This window comes from Oncorhynchus tshawytscha, linkage group LG14 (genome assembly GCF_018296145.1).
Source record: "Oncorhynchus tshawytscha isolate Ot180627B linkage group LG14, Otsh_v2.0, whole genome shotgun sequence".
NCBI lineage: Eukaryota > Metazoa > Chordata > Actinopteri > Salmoniformes > Salmonidae > Oncorhynchus > Oncorhynchus tshawytscha.
The window spans coordinates 56,371,571-56,388,481 of NC_056442.1; the positions used below are offsets into that span (position 1 = coordinate 56,371,571).

At 45.3% G+C, this 16,911-nt stretch overlaps 2 protein-coding genes across 6 annotated transcripts in view; one reads left to right on the plus strand and one right to left on the minus strand.

Moving 5' to 3' along the window:
• Nucleotides 1-16,911, plus strand: part of LOC112238986 (protein-tyrosine sulfotransferase 1) — a 142,301-nt gene that overhangs the window by 90,611 nt on the left and 34,779 nt on the right. The window contains exons 4-6 of one of the 5 annotated variants that reach the window (XM_042297708.1): nt 3,092-3,142; nt 4,482-4,517; nt 4,958-5,731. The exons of 1 other annotated variant lie outside the window; for it this stretch is intronic. In XM_042297708.1, the coding sequence (XP_042153642.1) occupies nt 3,092-3,142; nt 4,482-4,517; nt 4,958-4,999 (129 nt within the window). In that variant the 3' untranslated portion in view covers nt 5,000-5,731. Of the gene's footprint in view, nt 1-3,091; nt 3,143-4,481; nt 4,518-4,957; nt 5,732-16,911 lie in introns of those variants that run through there. 3 more of the 5 variants (XM_042297709.1, XM_042297712.1, XM_042297710.1) reach the window with 3 other exon arrangements.
• Nucleotides 15,371-16,911, minus strand: part of LOC121839200 (small G protein signaling modulator 2-like) — a 9,709-nt gene continuing 8,168 nt past the window's right edge. The window contains exon 7 of the mRNA XM_042296629.1: nt 15,371-16,154. Coding sequence (XP_042152563.1) covers nt 16,066-16,154 — 89 coding nt within the window. The 3' untranslated portion in view covers nt 15,371-16,065. The remainder of the gene's footprint in view (nt 16,155-16,911) is intronic.

Below are 16,911 nucleotides of genomic sequence, written 5' to 3' on the forward strand. Positions count from 1 at the left end.
CAATGTGTCCTGAGCCATGGAAAAAAACACATACCAGTCAATCAGAACAGCAGTGTTAAAGCTACACTGCTCTTAGCTCATCCTGCTGGACTTAGTGAGAGGAAGTGGACACATTGATACATTGACGCTAGAGCCGAGGCTGCGTTATAACTGATTGCAAGGTAACAGGAGAAAGTTTGAATCATCTTAGGTAAAGAGGATATTTGGCAACTCTTTGAGAACGGTGGAAGTTGATGAAAATGCTTCTTTGTTGTTTAAAGTCAAAACCAACATGTTTCATCAGGGTTTTAAGTCACATAATCTTTAGATCTGGATCTTCTGCCCATGTGTTCCTTTACATAACTTACCTCTGAACCCAGACCTTTGTGTTCCCAGGACTTTAAATGTTACCTAGCCTCTAAACCCAGTCCTTTGTGTTCCCAGGACTTTAAATGTTACCTAGCCTCTAAACCCAGTCCTTTGTGTTCCCAGGACTTTAAATGTTACCTAGCCTCTGAACCCAGGCCTTTGTGTTCCCAGGACTTTAAATGTTACCTAGCCTCTAAACCCAGTCCTTTGTGTTCCCAGGCCTTTAAATGTTACCTAGCCTCTAAACCCAGTCCTTTGTGTTCCCAGGCCTTTACATGTCACCTAGCCTCTAAACCCAGTCCTTTGTGTTCCCAGGACTTTAAATATTACCTAGCCTCTAAACCCAAGACTTTAAATGTTACCTAGCCTCTAAACCCAGTCCTTTGTGTTCCCAGGACTTTAAATATTACCTAGCCTCTAAACCCAGGCCTTTGAATGTTACCTAGCCTCTAAACCCAGTCCTTTGTGTTCCCAGGACTTTAAATGTTACCTAGCCTCCAAACCCAGGCCTTTAAATATTACCTAGCCTCTAAACCCAGTCATTTGTGTTCCCAGGACTTTAAATGTTACCTAGCCTCTAAACCCAGTCCTTTGTGTTCCCAGGACTTTAAATGTTACCTAGCCTCTAAACCCAGTCCTTTGTGTTCCCAGGACTTTAAATGTTACCTAGCCTCTAAACCCAGTCCTTTGTGTTCCCAGGACTTTAAATGTTACCTAGCCTCTGAACCCAGGCCTTTGTGTTCCCAGGACTTTAAATGTTACCTAGCCTCTAAACCCAAGACTTTAAATGTTACCTAGCCTCTAAACCCAGTCCTTTGTGTTCCCAGGACTTTAAATATTACCTAGCCTCTAAACCCAGGCCTTTGAATGTTACCTAGCCTCTAAACCCAGTCCTTTGTGTTCCCAGGACTTTAAATGTTACCTAGCCTCCAAACCCAGGCCTTTAAATATTACCTAGCCTCTAAACCCAGTCCTTTGTGTTCCCAGGACTTTAAATGTTACCTAGCCTCTAAACCCAGTCCTTTGTGTTCCCAGGACTTTAAATGTTACCTAGCCTCTAAACCCAGTCCTTTGTGTTCCCAGGACTTTAAATGTTACCTAGCCTCTAAACCCAGTCCTTTGTGTTCCCAGGACTTTAAATGTTACCTAGTCTCTGAACCCAGGCCTTTGTGTTCCCAGGACTTTAAATGTTACCTAGCCTCTAAACCCAGTCCTTTGTGTTCCCAGGCCTTTAAATGTTACCTAGCCTCTAAACCCAGTCCTTTGTGTTCCCAGGACTTTAAATATTACCTAGCCTCTAAACCCAAGACTTTAAATGTTACCTAGCCTCTAAACCCAGTCCTTTGTGTTCCCAGGACTTTAAATGTTACCTAGCCTCTAAACCCAGTCCTTTGTGTTCCCAGGACTTTAAATGTTACCTAGTCTCTGAACCCAGGCCTTTGTGTTCCCAGGACTTTAAATGTTACCTAGCCTCTAAACCCAGTCCTTTGTGTTCCCAGGCCTTTAAATGTTACCTAGCCTCTAAACCCAGTCCTTTGTGTTCCCAGGACTTTAAATATTACCTAGCCTCTAAACCCAAGACTTTAAATGTTACCTAGCCTCTAAACCCAGTCCTTTGTGTTCCCAGGACTTTAAATATTACCTAGCCTCTAAACCCAGGCCTTTAAACCCAGTCCTTTGTGTTCCCAGGACTTTAAATATTACCTAGCCTCTAAACCCAGGCCTTTGAATGTTACCTAGCCTCTAAACCCAGTCCTTTGTGTTCCCAGGACTTTAAATGTTACCTAGCCTCCAAACCCAGGCCTTTAAATATTACCTAGCCTCTAAACCCAGTCCTTTGTGTTCCCAGGACTTTAAATGTTACCTAGCCTCTAAACCCAGTCCTTTGTGTTCCCAGGACTTTAAATGTTACCTAGCCTCTAAACCCAGTCCTTTGTGTTCCCAGGACTTTAAATGTTACCTAGCCTCTAAACCCAGTCCTTTGTGTTCCCAGGACTTTAAATGTTACCTAGTCTCTGAACCCAGGCCTTTGTGTTCCCAGGACTTTAAATGTTACCTAGCCTCTAAACCCAGTCCTTTGTGTTCCCAGGCCTTTAAATGTTACCTAGCCTCTAAACCCAGTCCTTTGTGTTCCCAGGCCTTTAAATGTTACCTAGCCTCTAAACCCAGTCCTTTGTGTTCCCAGGACTTTAAATGTTACCTAGCCTCTAAACCAGGCCTTTAAATATTACCTAGCCTCTAAACCCAGTCCTTTGTGTTCCCAGGACTTTAAATATTACCTAGCCTCTAAACCCAAGACTTTAAATGTTACCTAGCCTCTAAACCCAGTCCTTTGTGTTCCCAGGACTTTAAATGTTACCTAGCCTCTAAACCCAGGCCTTTGAATGTTACCTAGCCTCTAAACCCAGTCATTTGTGTTCCCAGGACTTTAAATGTTACCTAGCCTCTAAACCCAGTCCTTTGTGTTCCCAGGACTTTAAATGTTACCTAGCCTCTAAACCCAGTCCTTTGAATGTTACCTAGCCTCTAAACCCAGTCCTTTGTGTTCCCAGGACTTTAAATGTTACCTAGCCTCTAAACCCAGTCCTTTGTGTTCCCAGGACTTTAAATGTTACCTAGCCTCTAAACCCAGTCCTTTGTGTTCCCAGGACTTTAAATGTTACCTAGCCTCTAAACCCAGTCCTTTGTGTTCCCAGGCCTTTAAATGTTACCTAGCCTCTAAACCCAGTCCTTTTTTCTCCAGGTCTTTAAAGGTGAATTTCAGCTACCTGAGTTTCTAAGAGAACAATCTCAGGTACAGTAACTATTCTGCCTGTAGTTATGTTCTGCAGCTATCTATATTAGTGGCAAAATGGTGGCCGCTGTTCATTGGAAATCTGGTTACAATTTTCCATCTGCTTTTTCCATGAATTTCTCGTCTCGTTTTTTGTTGTCGTGCTGTCTATGACTAAGTTTTTCTGTCTGTTGTACTGTAGTCTAGACTGTTGTTCTCCGGACTCATTTCTCACCTTTTGTGTTCGTCTTTTTAGGAACACTTCCTCTCACAGTCAGCGGTTTTAACCACATTGTCTGTCTCCTGTTGGTCCTTTTTTTTTTGATTTGTCACTGAACTGATGTGTTGTTTTTTTGGGGAAGAGTTCTACTGCCACCGTGGGACAGCAAGCACACACGACATGCTACCAGCGTGTGAACACTGATTCTGTGAAGTGTAGTTGTTGTTGCGCAGAGCCATGATGAATTTGACTTCTTTCAACAGTTCATACTTTTTGACACAAACGTTGATTTACAACGTCCCAAGTCCCATAATGCACCATCCCTCCTACTCCAGTCCCAGACCAGAGAATTCCCATAATGCACCATCCCTCCTACTCCAGTCCCAGACCAGAGAATTCCCATAATGCACCATCTCTCCTACTCCAGTCCCAGACCAGAGAATTCCCATAATGCACCATCCCTCCTACTCCAGTCCCAGACCAGAGAATTCCCATAATGCACCATCCCTCCTACTCCAGTCCCAGACCAGAGAATTCCCATAATGCACCATCCCTCCTACTCCAGTCCCAGACCAGAGAATTCCCATAATGCACCATCCCTCCTACTCCAGTCCCAGACCAGAGAATTCCCATAATGCACCATCCCTCCTACTCCAGTCCCAGACCAGAGAATTCCCATAATGCACCATCCCTCCTACTCCAGTCCCAGACCAGAGAATTCCCATAATGCACCATCCCTCCTACTCCAGTCCCAGACCAGAGAATTCCCATAATGCACCATCTCTCCTACTCCAGTCCCAGACCAGAGAATTCCCATAATGCACCATCCCTCCTACTCCAGTCCCAGACCAGAGAATTCCCATAATGCACCATCCCTCCTACTCCAGTCCCAGACCAGAGAATTCCCATAATGCACCATCTCTCCTACTCCAGTCCCAGACCAGAGAATTCCCATAATGCACCATCCCTCCTACTCCAGTCCCAGACCAGAGAATTCCCATAATGCCCATCTTCAGAAGACTCCAGAGAAACCTACACCCCAGTTAGGGGAGAGGCAGATGAACCATCCTTCTCTTCCAGACCAGAGAATTCCCATAATGCCCACAAGTCTTAACAAGTCTATCTTCTTCTTCTCTCCAGCTTCAGAAGACTCCAGAGAAGCCTAACCAGCCACAGGTGGGTAGCATAACCCAATTGAATCTTCAGACCCAAATGGCACCATATTCCCTATCTGGGTCCTGATCTAAAGTTATGCACTACATAGGAAACAGGCCTTTTAGGGGGATACCCTTAATCGATCCAGCCCTCACCGTAGATGCTTTACTTAAAATACTTTTTCCTAAACTTCTCCTTGAGTAAAAAAAAAATGACCAGAAGAAAAGAGTGCCTCCTACTGGCAACTACTCCTACTCCAACACCACTTCCAGCAGCATCTGGTCTCCCATCCAGGGACCGACCCTGCTTAAAGCAAGCCAGCAGTGGGATGCAGGGTGGAATGCTGCTGGCATAGGGAATAGGGTTGAATTCATAATCTTTCTGCTAGTTTCCATCTGATTTGTGAAATACATTGTCTGTCTGTGTGAGACTTCTAACTCTGTGTTTTGTGTGTGTTTTAGAGCCAGACTAGGCAGCGATGGACAGAGGAAGATATCCAATAAACTCAACATCATCTTTTGGGGACCTTCGTGCTCTTCCATGGACATGACTTGATTTAACCGTTTTCCTCACACACGCACACACACACGTTAGCCTGTGTCAGTGGGGACCGGACCACCATGGCTTGGAGAACTCTTTTGGCCTTCGATGTTGTACTGTAAACTAATGATGTGTTTTGTCACTAAAATGGTGACCAGAAAATGTTGATGTTATGTTTCTTGTCTAGGGCTGCAAAATTCTGGCAAATTTCAAAAGATTCCGGAGTTCAGCAAGAAATCTGTAATCCTACAACTAGGATTTCTGGAAAACATTTTGAAATTTGAGGGAAAGTTTGCAGAATTTTGCAACACTATTCTTGTCACACCATGCTCATCTGGATTTGTAGTTTTTATGGTTTTCTTCTGGCTATATAAAAAAAAAAATCTGTGATTCTGTTGTAAGAAACTACAGTGGACTTTAAATGTAAATCTAAAAAAAAGTACAGTATTTATAGATGAAATTGAGCTTTTTGAAGATGCTATATCTATTTTAATGTTTCATTTTGTTTTCTCATGCCTTTTGTATCGTACAATTCCATGGGTACTGTGATGTACAAGATCCTAGATAAGTATTGACAGTGATAAAGATGGCATTTTGTAACAGGTTTTTTTTAATGGAGATGGTATGATGAATTATGAAAGAGGGTGGTAATGGCCTTAAACCACGGCAATGAAGGGAGAAAAAAAAAAACAGGGTTTCAGCTGAGGAAGACAGGGGAAAATCCAAATTTGACAACTTGACGGTTCCTCAGACTGAAAGTAGTCTATGGGTCAGGGGAGAATGGAATCCATATTTCAGTTTACTGTAAACAGCCACTACAAACGTCACCTAAACTTTAGCCCAATAGCTAGCTTAAACTCAATAACGTGATTGGTGCAACCGTGTTCATTCAAGCAGGGGGATGAGAAAGCACTCAGCGTCTCATCGTATCTTCTTCATAGAGCATGTAGTTATGGCTCTTGTCATGAATTAGTTCACTATAAAACAGAGGACAAAACATTAGGAACACCTTCCTAATATTGAGTTGCAACCCCCCTTTTTTTTTTTTTGCTCTCGGATCATGGACTTGAAAACGTTCCGCAGGGATGCTGGTCCATGTTGGCTGAAGGTCCATGTTGGCTGAAGGTCCATGTTGGCTGAAGGTCCATGTTGGCTGAAGGTCCATGTTGGTCCATGTTGGCTGAAGGTCCATGTTGGCTGAAGATCCATGTTGGCTGAAGGTCCATGTTGGCTGAAGGTCCATGTTGGCTGAAGGTCCATGTTGGCTGAAGGTCCATGTTGGTCCATGTTGGCTGAAGGTCCATGTTGGCTGAAGATCCATGTTGGCTGAAGGTCCATGTTGGCTGAAGGTCCATGTTGGCTGAAGGTCCATGCTGGTCCATGTTGGCAGAAGGTCCATGTTGGCTGAAGGTCCATGTTGGCTGAAGGTCCATGCTGGTCCATGTTGGCAGAAGGTCCATGTTGGCTGAAGGTCCATGTTGGCTGAAGGTCCATGCTGGTCCATGTTGGCAGAAGGTCCATGTTGGCAGAAGGTCCATGTTGGCTGAAGGTCCATGCTGGTCCATGTTGGCAGAAGGTCCATGTTGGCTGAAGGTCCATGTTGGCTGAAGGTCCATGCTGGTCCATGTTGGCAGAAGGTCCATGTTGGCTGAAGGTCCATGTTGGCTGAAGGTCCATGCTGGTCCATGTTGGCAGAAGGTCCATGTTGGCAGAAGGTCCATGTTGGCTGAAGGTCCATGCTGGTCCATGTTGGCTGAAGGTCCATGTTGGCTGAAGGTCCATGTTGGCTGAAGGTCCATGCTGGTCCATGTTGGCTAAAGGTCCATGCTGGTCCATGTTGGCTGAAGGTCCATGCTGGTCCATGTCGGCTGAAGGTCCATGTCGGCTGAAGGTCCATGCTGGTCCATGTTGGCTGAAGGTCCATGTTGGCAAAAGGTCCATTAGGTGGTGGACCATTCTTGATCCTCAGAGGAAACTGTTGAGCGTGAAAAACCCAGCAGCGTTGCAGTTCTTGACACACTCAAAACCGGTGCGCTACCTGGCACCTACTTCCATACCCCGTTTCAAAGACGCTTAAAAATGTGGTCTTGCCCCATTCACCCTCGGAATGGCACACATACACAATCCACGTCTCAAGGCTGAAAAATCCTTCGCTAACCCCGTCTCCTCCCCCTTTCATCTGCACTGAAGTGGATTTAACACGTGACATCAATAAGGGTTCATAGACTGACCAGGTGAATGTCATGGAAAGAGAAGGTGTTCTTAATGTTTTGTATATATATATATATATACAAAACATTAAAACATTAAGAACATTAAGAATATATATATATATATATATATTTGAATGTTGAAAATGAGTTACAATGAGCCACCTCCAGTAATTAAAATCTTTTAATAATAAGGAACAATGTTTTTTATTTTTATAGTAATACATTACATTCAATGCAAACGATGCATCCCTTTTACATACAATACACTCTGCAATTCAAACGTTGGGCTTTTTTTTCAAAAAATCATTTTGAAATGAAATTGTATTTTCAACAGAAGTGAGAGAACAAGTCAACTAGGTGTAACAAAATGTTCCACACGTTGAGTTATATATCTCTAAAAACAAGGTTAAAAAAAAACCCCATTAAAATCCAATATATGTCCTGATATACTGTCCTCATTAGAAATATTGGACTTTTTAAAATTTTTGTTATATTTAATTTACATCGGTCAGTATAGACTTCAGAGATTCTCAAAACAACAGAAATTGCACAGTAGTTATAATTAAACTTCTTGTTTAAAAACATTTTTACACCTAGTAAACAGTCTGAGATATGGTATGAAAATGCACATCATCTTACCACAGACAGGGATGTTTCCAGTCTTTGGTACTCATTATCTTGATTGGAAGAAAATAGCTCTCTCTCCAATCTAGCCTGGTTCAACCAGACTGAAACACTGTGCTCACCATTGTAACAATGGTGAAACATCACAGAATCAGTTTTGGATTCCAGGCTACTAAACTTTCCCCCTCCACACTTCAATCAGAAACTACCACATGTAGTTGAGGGGCTCTCGAGTGGCGCAGCGGTCTAAGGTACTGCATCTCAGTGCTAGAGGTGTCACTACAGTCCCTGATTCGATTCCAGGCTGTATCACAACCGGCTGTGATTGAGAGTCTCATATGGCGGTGCACAATTGTCCCAGCGCCGTCCAGGTTTGGCCGGGGTAGGCCGTCATTGTCAATAATTTGTTCTTAACTGACTTGCCTTGTTAAATAAAGGTTACTTTTTTTTTTAACTTAGTGACATCTACTTAAACCATGAGAGATATCTAATTTAACCATGAGTGTTCAAAAAGAACCCTATTCTCTTGATCAGTGGTTCTCAAAAAGGGATACTTGGCCTGTCCACAGAGTGTACTTGTGAAGACTCATGAGCCTGTAGGCTTCCTGATATAAAGGTGGTAGTCTGGGCAGAACCAAATGTACTTGGTGGTACAGTATTGGAAAACGTTTGAGAACCACTGCACAGGGCCCTTGTCAAGAATAGTGCACTATATAGGGAATAGGGTTCTATATGGCCCTTGTCAAGAGTAGTGCACTATATAGGGAATAGGGTTCTATAGGGCCCTTGTCAAGAGTAGTGCACTATATAGGGAATAGGGTTCTATAGGGCCCTGGTCTAAAGTAGTGCACTATATATATAGGGAATAGGGTTCTATAGGGCCCTGGTCTAAAGTAGTGCACTATATAGGGAATAGGGTGCCATTTGGGAGCATTCCACTACAACACCTTCCTTACAACTATCGGCCTGTGATGTGTACTCTCCATACCGAAACGCTGCTTTCTCCACAACATCTCAGGATTGGGGAAGACTGGGCAGTGTGATCACAGGGTCTTCTATGGACCCCATCACTCCATGGCAGCCATTTTGGTAGTAAGAGTGCAGGTTATTATTGGGAGCCACTGGAGACGAATAAGGATGTACAGTTGAAGTCGGAAGTTTACATACACCTTAGCCAAATGCATTTAAACAGTTGCAGTTTCTCACAATTCCTGACATTTAATCTGAGTAAAAAAATTCCATGTCTTAGGTCAGTTAGGATCACCACTTTATTTTAAGAATGTGAAATGTCAGAATAATAGAGTGATTTATTTCAGCTGTTATTTCCTTCATCACATTCCTAGTGGGTCAGAAGTTTACATACACTCAATTAGTATTTGGTAGCATTGCCTTTAAAATGGTTTAACTTGGGTCAAATGTTTTGGGTAGCCTTCCACAAGCTTCCCACAATAAGTTGGGTGAATTTTGGCCCATTCCTCCTGACAGAGCTGGTGTAACTGAGTCAGGTTTGTAGGCCTCCTTGCTCGCACATGCTTTTTCAGTTCTGCCCACAAATTTTTGATGTCTTGAGATGTTGCTTCAATAAATCCACCAAATTTTCCTGTCTCATGATTTTGTGAAGTGCACCATTCCCTCCTGCAGCAAAGCACCCCCACAACATGATGCTGCCACCCCCATGCTTCACGGGTGGGATGGTGTTCTTCGGCATGCAAGCCTCCCCTTTTTCCTCCAAACATAACGATGGTCATTATGGCCAAACGGCTCTATTTTTGTTTCATCAGACCAGAGGACATTTCTCCAAAAAGTATGATCTTTGTCCCCATGTGCAGTTCCAAACAGTAGTCTGGCTTTTTTATGGTGGTTTTGGAGCAGTGGCTTCTTCCTTGCTAAGCGGTCTTTCAGATTCTGTCGATATAGGACTCGTTTTATTGTGGATATAGATACTTTTGTACCTGTTTCCTCCAGCATCTTCTCAGGGTCCTTTGCTGTTGTTCTGGGATTGATTTGCACTTTTCGCACCAAAGTACATTCCTCTCTAGGAGACAGAACGCATCTCCTTCCTGAGCGGTATGACAGCTGCGTGGTCTCATGGTGTTTATACTTGCGTACTATTGTTTATACAGATGAACGTGGTACCTTCAGGCATTTGGAAATTTCTCCCAAGGATGAACCAGACTTGTGGAGGTCTACAATTTTTTTTATGTTGTCTTGGCTGATTTCTTTGATTTTCCCATGATGTCAAGCAAAGAGGCACTGAGTTTGAAGGTAGGCCTTGAAATACATCCACAGGTACTGGAATTTTCCAAGCTGTTTAAAGGTATAGTCAACTTAGTGTATGTAAACTTCTGACCCACTGGAATTGTGATACAGTGAATTATAAGTGAAATAATCTGTATGTAAACAATTGTTGGAAAAATGACTTGTGTCATGCACAGAGTAGATGTCCTAACCGACTCGCCAAAACTATAGTTTGTTAACAAGAAATTTGTGGAGTGATTAGTCGTATAAATACTTAATGAAAAGGTCTAAAAGTTGGTCACAACTCTTCTGCTCCTCTCTAAACGGAATCCTGTGTGGGAAGCTAGTGACCTCTAGAGGCCCCTGCTGGTAGTGCACTGAATACCCTGGTATTATATACTGTACTGTACCCAGTCTCTGTGTTACTAACACCCTGGTATTATATACTATACTGTACCCAGTCTCTGTGCTACTAACTCCCTGGTATTATATACTGTACTGTATCCAGTCTCTGTGTTACTAACACCCTGGTATTATATACTATGCTGTACCCAGTCTCTGTGCTACTAACACCCTGGTATTATATACTATACTGTACCCAGTCTCTGTGCTACTAACACCCTGGTATTATATACTGTACCCAGTCTCTGTGCTACTAACACCCTGGTATTATACACTCAGTGGACAGTTTATTAGGTACAGTTCATTAGGAATCTAGTACCGGATCAGACCCACCTGGAGCCATGAAGGGTGCATCTGGTCAACAACAATGTTCAGATACAATGTGTCGTTCAAACGTTGACCAATTGGTATCAAGATACCTAACGTGAGCCAGGAAAACATTCCCTACACCAGTACACCACCAGCCTTGTACCGTTGACACCAGGCAGGACCGGTCCATGGAATCATGCCGCTTACACCAAATCCTGACTCGGGATTCGTCAGACCAGACAATGTTTTACCACTCCTCAACTGTCCAGTGTTGGTGATGGTGATAGTGATGGTGATAGTGATGGCCACTGGAGCCTCTTCTTGTTGTTTTTATCTGATAGGAACACAGTGATGGTGATGGTGATAGTGATGGCCACTGGAGCCTCTTCTTGTTGTTTTTATCTGATAGGAACACAGTGATGGTGATAGTGATGGCCACTGGAGCCTCTTCTTGTTGTTTTTATCTGATAGGAACACGGTGATGGTGATGGTGATAGTGATGGCCACTGGAGCCTCTTCTTCTTGTTTTTATCTGATAGGAACACACGGTGATGGTGATGGTGATGGCCACTGGAGCCTCTTCTTCTTGTTTTTATCTGATAGGAACACAGTGATGGTGATAGTGATGGTGATAGTGATGGTGATGGCCACTGGAGCCTCTTCTCCTTGTTTTTATCTGATAGGAGCCCGGTGATGGTGATAGTGATGGTGATGGTGATGGTCACTGGAGCCTCTTCTTCTTGTTTTTATCTGATAGGAACACAGTGATGGTGATGGTGATGGTGATCGTGATGGTGATGGTGATGGCCACTGGAGCCTCTTCTTCTTGTTTTTATCTGATAGGAACACAGTGATGGTGATGGTGATGGTGATGGTGATGGCCACTGGAGCCTCTTCTTCTTGTTTTTATCTGATAGGAACACAGTGATGGTGATAGTGATGGTGATGGCCACTGGAGCCTCTTCTCCTTGTTTTTATCTGATAGGAGCCCGGTGATGGTGATAGTGACAGTGATGGTGATGGCCACTGGAGCCTCTTCTCCTTGTTTTTATCTGAAAGGAACACAGTGATGGTGATAGTGACAGTGATGGTGATAGTGATGGTGATAGTGATGGTGATGGTCACTGGAGCCTCTTCTCCTTGTTTTTATCTGATAGGAGCCCGGTGTGGTCGTCTGCTGCAACAGCCCATCCGTGACCAGGACCGACGACTTGTGTGTTCTGAGATGCCGTTCTGCACACCTCTGCTGTACTGTGTCGGTATTGGTGGCCCACCAGGTATCACGGTTCTTTCCATTCTCCTTCGACGTCTCACGAGCTGTTTTCTACCCACAGGACTGCCGCTGACTGGATGTTTGTTTGTTTGTCCCACCGTTCTCTGTAAACTGAGACACTGTCGTGCGTGAAAAGCCCAGGAGGCCGTTTCTGAGATACTGGAACCGGCGAGCCTGGCACCGACGATACGACGCTCAAATTCGCTTAGGTCACTCATTTAGCCTGTTCTAACGTTCAATCAAACAGTAACTGAATGTCTTGATGCCTGTCTGCCTGCTTTATATAGCAAGCCACGGCCACGTGACTCCCTGTACCTAATAAATTGGCATACTGAGTGTATAATGTGCTGTACTCAGTCTCTGGCTACTAACTTGCTCGGTCATTGACACTAACGTTGTGTCACTCTAAAACAAAGTTAGACTTGATGAAGCATCACACAGTATATCATTTAACCCCTAGTCCAATTCAACACAGAGGAATCTCAATCTCACTATTTGGTATCAAATACTTGGGTCTCCTTGATGGAAAGGTCAGGGGTCTCTGTGATGGAAAGGTCAGGGGGTCTCTGTGATGGAAAGGTCAGGGGTCTCTGTGACGGAAAGGTCAGGGGGTCTCTGTGACGGAAAGGTCAGGGGGTCTCTGTGATGGAGAGGTCAGGGGGTCTCTGTGACGGAGAGGTCAGGGGTCTCTGTGACGGAGAGGTCAGGGGGTCTCTGTGACGGAGAGGTCAGGGGTCTCTGTGACGGAAAGGTCAGGGGGTCTCTGTGACGGAAAGGTCAGGGGGTCTCTGTGACGGAGAGGTCAGGGGTCTCTGTGACGGAGAGGTCAGGGGGTCTCTGTGACGGAGAGGTCAGGGGGTCTCTGTGACGGAGAGGTCAGGGGGTCTCTGTGACGGAAAGGTCAGGGGTCTCTGTGACGGAAAGGTCAGGGGGTCTCTGTGACGGAGAGGTCAGGGGGTCTCTGTGACGGAGAGGTCAGGGGTCTCTGTGACGGAGAGGTCAGGGGGTCTCTGTGACGGAGAGGTCAGGGGGTCTCTGTGACGGAGAGGTCAGGGGGTCTCTGTGACGGAGAGGTCAGGGGGTCTCTGTGACGGAGAGGTCAGGGGTCTCTGTGACGGAGAGGTCAGGGGTCTCTGTGACGGAAAGGTCAGGGGTCTCTGTGACGGAAAGGTCAGGGGTCTCTGTGACGGAAAGGTCAGGGGGTCTCTGTGACGGAAAGGTCAGGGGGTCTCTGTGACGGAGAGGTCAGGGGGTCTCTGTGACGGAGAAGGGTACTGATCATTTAAAAAAAATAATTTAACCTTGAGTGTAGGGGGCAGTATTTGGATGTTTGGATGAAAAACATACCCAAATTAAACTGCCTATTTCTCAGGCCCAGAATATGCATATAATTGTCACATTAGGATAGAAAACACTCTAAAGTTTCCAAAACTGTCAAAATATTGTCTGTGAGTATAACACAACTGATATTGCAGGCGAAAACCTGAGGAAAATACAACCAGGAAGTGGCCTCTATTTTGAAAGCTACATGCTCCATAGCCTGCCTTCGCTCCATTTAAAGGGATATCAACCAGATTCCTTTTCCTATGGCTTCCCCATGGTATGAACAGTCTTTAGACATAGTTTCAGGCTTTTATTTTGAAAAATGAGCGAGAAAGATCACATTGAGTCATTGTATGGCTGGGTGCCAGCAGCGTTTTTATGAGCAACAGCTTGGAGCAGCCATTTTCTCTCTCTCTCTCCTATTGAAGAAGCTACAGTGATATATTATCAATATATATTGTAAAAACAACCTGAGGATTGATTATAAAAACCATTTGAAATGTTTCTACGAACATTACAGATACTATTTGTAATAGTCTGCCTGTGGATTTCTGAACATAACGCGCCAAACAAATGGAGGTATTTTGGATATAAAAAATCATCTTTACGGAACAAAAGGAACATTTATTGTGTAACTGGGAGTCTCGTGAGTGCAAACATCCGAAGATCATCAAAGGTAAGCGATTTAATTTATTGATTTTCTTACTTTCGTGACCAATCTACTTGGCTGCTAGCTGTTTGTAATGTTTTGTCTGCTGAGAGAGCTGCTCTAACATAAACGCTTGGTATGCTTTCGCCGAAAAGCTTTATCGAAATCTGACAACCAGGTGGATTAACAACAAGCTAAACTGTGTTTTGCTATATTGCACTTGTGATTTCATGATTTTTTTTTTTTTTTTTTGTCATTTAATTTGAATTTGGCGCTCTGCAATTCAGAGGTGGTTGACGGAAATGATCCCGCTAATGGGATGGTGTGCATCAAGAAGTTTAACCTTTATTTAACTAGGCAAGTCAGTTAAGAACAAATTATTTACAATGACAGCCTCCCAGGGAACAGTGGGTTAAACTGCCTTGTTCAGGGGCAGAACAACAGGTTTTTACCTTGGCTGTTCGGGATTCGATCTAGCAGCCTTTCAGTTAGTGGCCTAATGCTCTAACCACTAGGCTACCTGCCTCTAACCACTAGGCTACCTGCCTCTAACCACTAGGCTACCTGCCTCTAGCCCCTAGGCTACCTGCCTCTAGCCCCTAGGCTACCTGCCTCTAGCCCCTAGGCTACCTGCCTCTAACCACTAGGCTACCTGCCTCTAACCACTAGGCTACCTGCCTCTAACCACTAGGCTACCTGCCTCTAACCACTAGGCTACCTGCCTCTAAACACTAGGCTACCTGCCTCTAACCACTAGGCTACCTGCCTCTAACCACTAGGCTACCTGCCTCTAACCACTAGGCTACCTGCCTCTAACCACTACGCTACCTGCCTCTAACCACTAGGCTACCTGCCTCTAACCACCAGGCTACCTGCCTCTAACCACTAGGCTACCTGCCTCTAACCACCAGGCTACCTGCCTCTAACCACTAGGCTACCTGCCTCTAACCACTAGGCTACCTGCCTCTAACCACTAGGCTACCTGCCTCTAACCACTACGCTACCTGCCTCTAACCACTAGGCTACCTGCCTCTAACCACTAGGCTACCTGCCGCCCCTCTAACCACTAGGCTACCTGCCGCCCCTCTAACCACTAGGCTACCTGTCGCCCTCTAACCACTAGGCTACCTGCCGCCCCTCTAACCACTAGGCTACCTGCCGCCCCTCTAACCACTAGGCTACCTGCCGCCCCTCTAACCACTAGGCTACCTGCCGCCCCTCTAACCACTAGGCTACCTGCCGCCCCTCTAACCACTAGGCTACCTGCCGCCCCTCTAACCACTAGGCTACCTGCCGCCCTCTAACCACTAGGCTACCTGCCGCCCCTCTAACCACTAGGCTACCTGCCTCTAACCACTAGGCTACCTGCCTCTAACCACTAGGCTACCTGCCACCCCTGGTGAATAGTAGAGAATAATAAAATGCGGGCAGTCACAGTGTGATCCAACTAACGAGCATAAAGACAACTCCAAACATCTGACAGCAACCAACTAACCATGGCATTCTGTGACCGGGTGCTTGTAAACAACATCTATATACCAGGTCCAGACCTAGACCCAGACTTAGCACTGGAACCAGGACCAGACCCAGTCCAGGACCAGACCTAGACCAGACCCAGACCAGACCAGGACCAGAACCAGACCTAGACCAGGACCAGATCAGAACCGGAACCAGGACCCAGCCAACATCCCTCTCCTTTCCCCGTTCTCTCCTTTCTCCAGGCTAGGATGGTCAACCTGGAGCCTTCATCCAGGCCAGGATGGTCAACCTGGAGCCTTCACCATTCACTGGTCTGGCTGGAGGGATAGAGGGCCCACGTCTCTGTCTCTTCCACAGGTTTGTGAGGTATAAAGAGGGGTAAGAGAGGGAGGGAGCTGTGCTGGATGCAGAGGATGGATGGGCAGGTGGAGGAGTGATGGTATCTGGCTCCTCTCTACCTCTCCTCTTCTGGCCCTGTTCACCCTCCTCTTCCTCCTGCCCTGTTCATCCTCCTCTTCATCACTTGTTCTCGATGAGAGACTGGACCTTGCGCACCAGCTCTCTGGCGATCTGAAGGATGTGCTGCACGTCATGACGTTCTGCCATCTCTGTTACACACACACACACACACACACACACAGGAAGTCAGGGAGATGGTTTTATACACACACTATATATCTGTAGTGACCTTGCTCACAGTTTGCCTCCACCTTTGTGCTCCATCCCAACACATTTCACCATGTTCTTGTTGGAGGCTCCTGATTGGTGCAGTGGTCTAAGGCACTGCATCTCAGTGCTAGAGGTGTTAGAGGTGTCACTACAGACCCTGGTTCGTATCCAGGCTGTATCACAACCGGCCGTGACTGGGAGTCCCATAGGGCGGCACACAATTGGCCCAGCATCGTCCGGGTTTGGCCTGGTGTAGGCCGCCATTGTAAATAAGAGCTTGTTCTTAAACTGACTTGCCTTGTTAAATTACATTTTATTTTATTTTATTATTACATATTGCACTACTTTTGACCAGAGCCATAGGGCCCATCCCAATACATTTCACTTGGTCTAAAGTAGTGCACTATATAGGGAATAGGGTTCTGTAGGGCCCTGGTCTAAAGTAGTGCACTATATAGGGAATAGGGTTCTATAGGGCCCTGGTCTAAAGTAGTGCACTATATATAGGGAATAGGGTTCTATAGGGCCCTGGTCTAATGTAGTGCACTATATAGGGAATAGGGTTCTATAGGGCCCCGGTCTAAAGTAGTGCACTATATATAGGGAATAGGGTTCTATAGGGCCCTGGTCTAAAGTAGTGCACTATATATAGGGAATAGGGTTCTATAGGGCCCTGGTTTAAAGTTGTGCCCTATA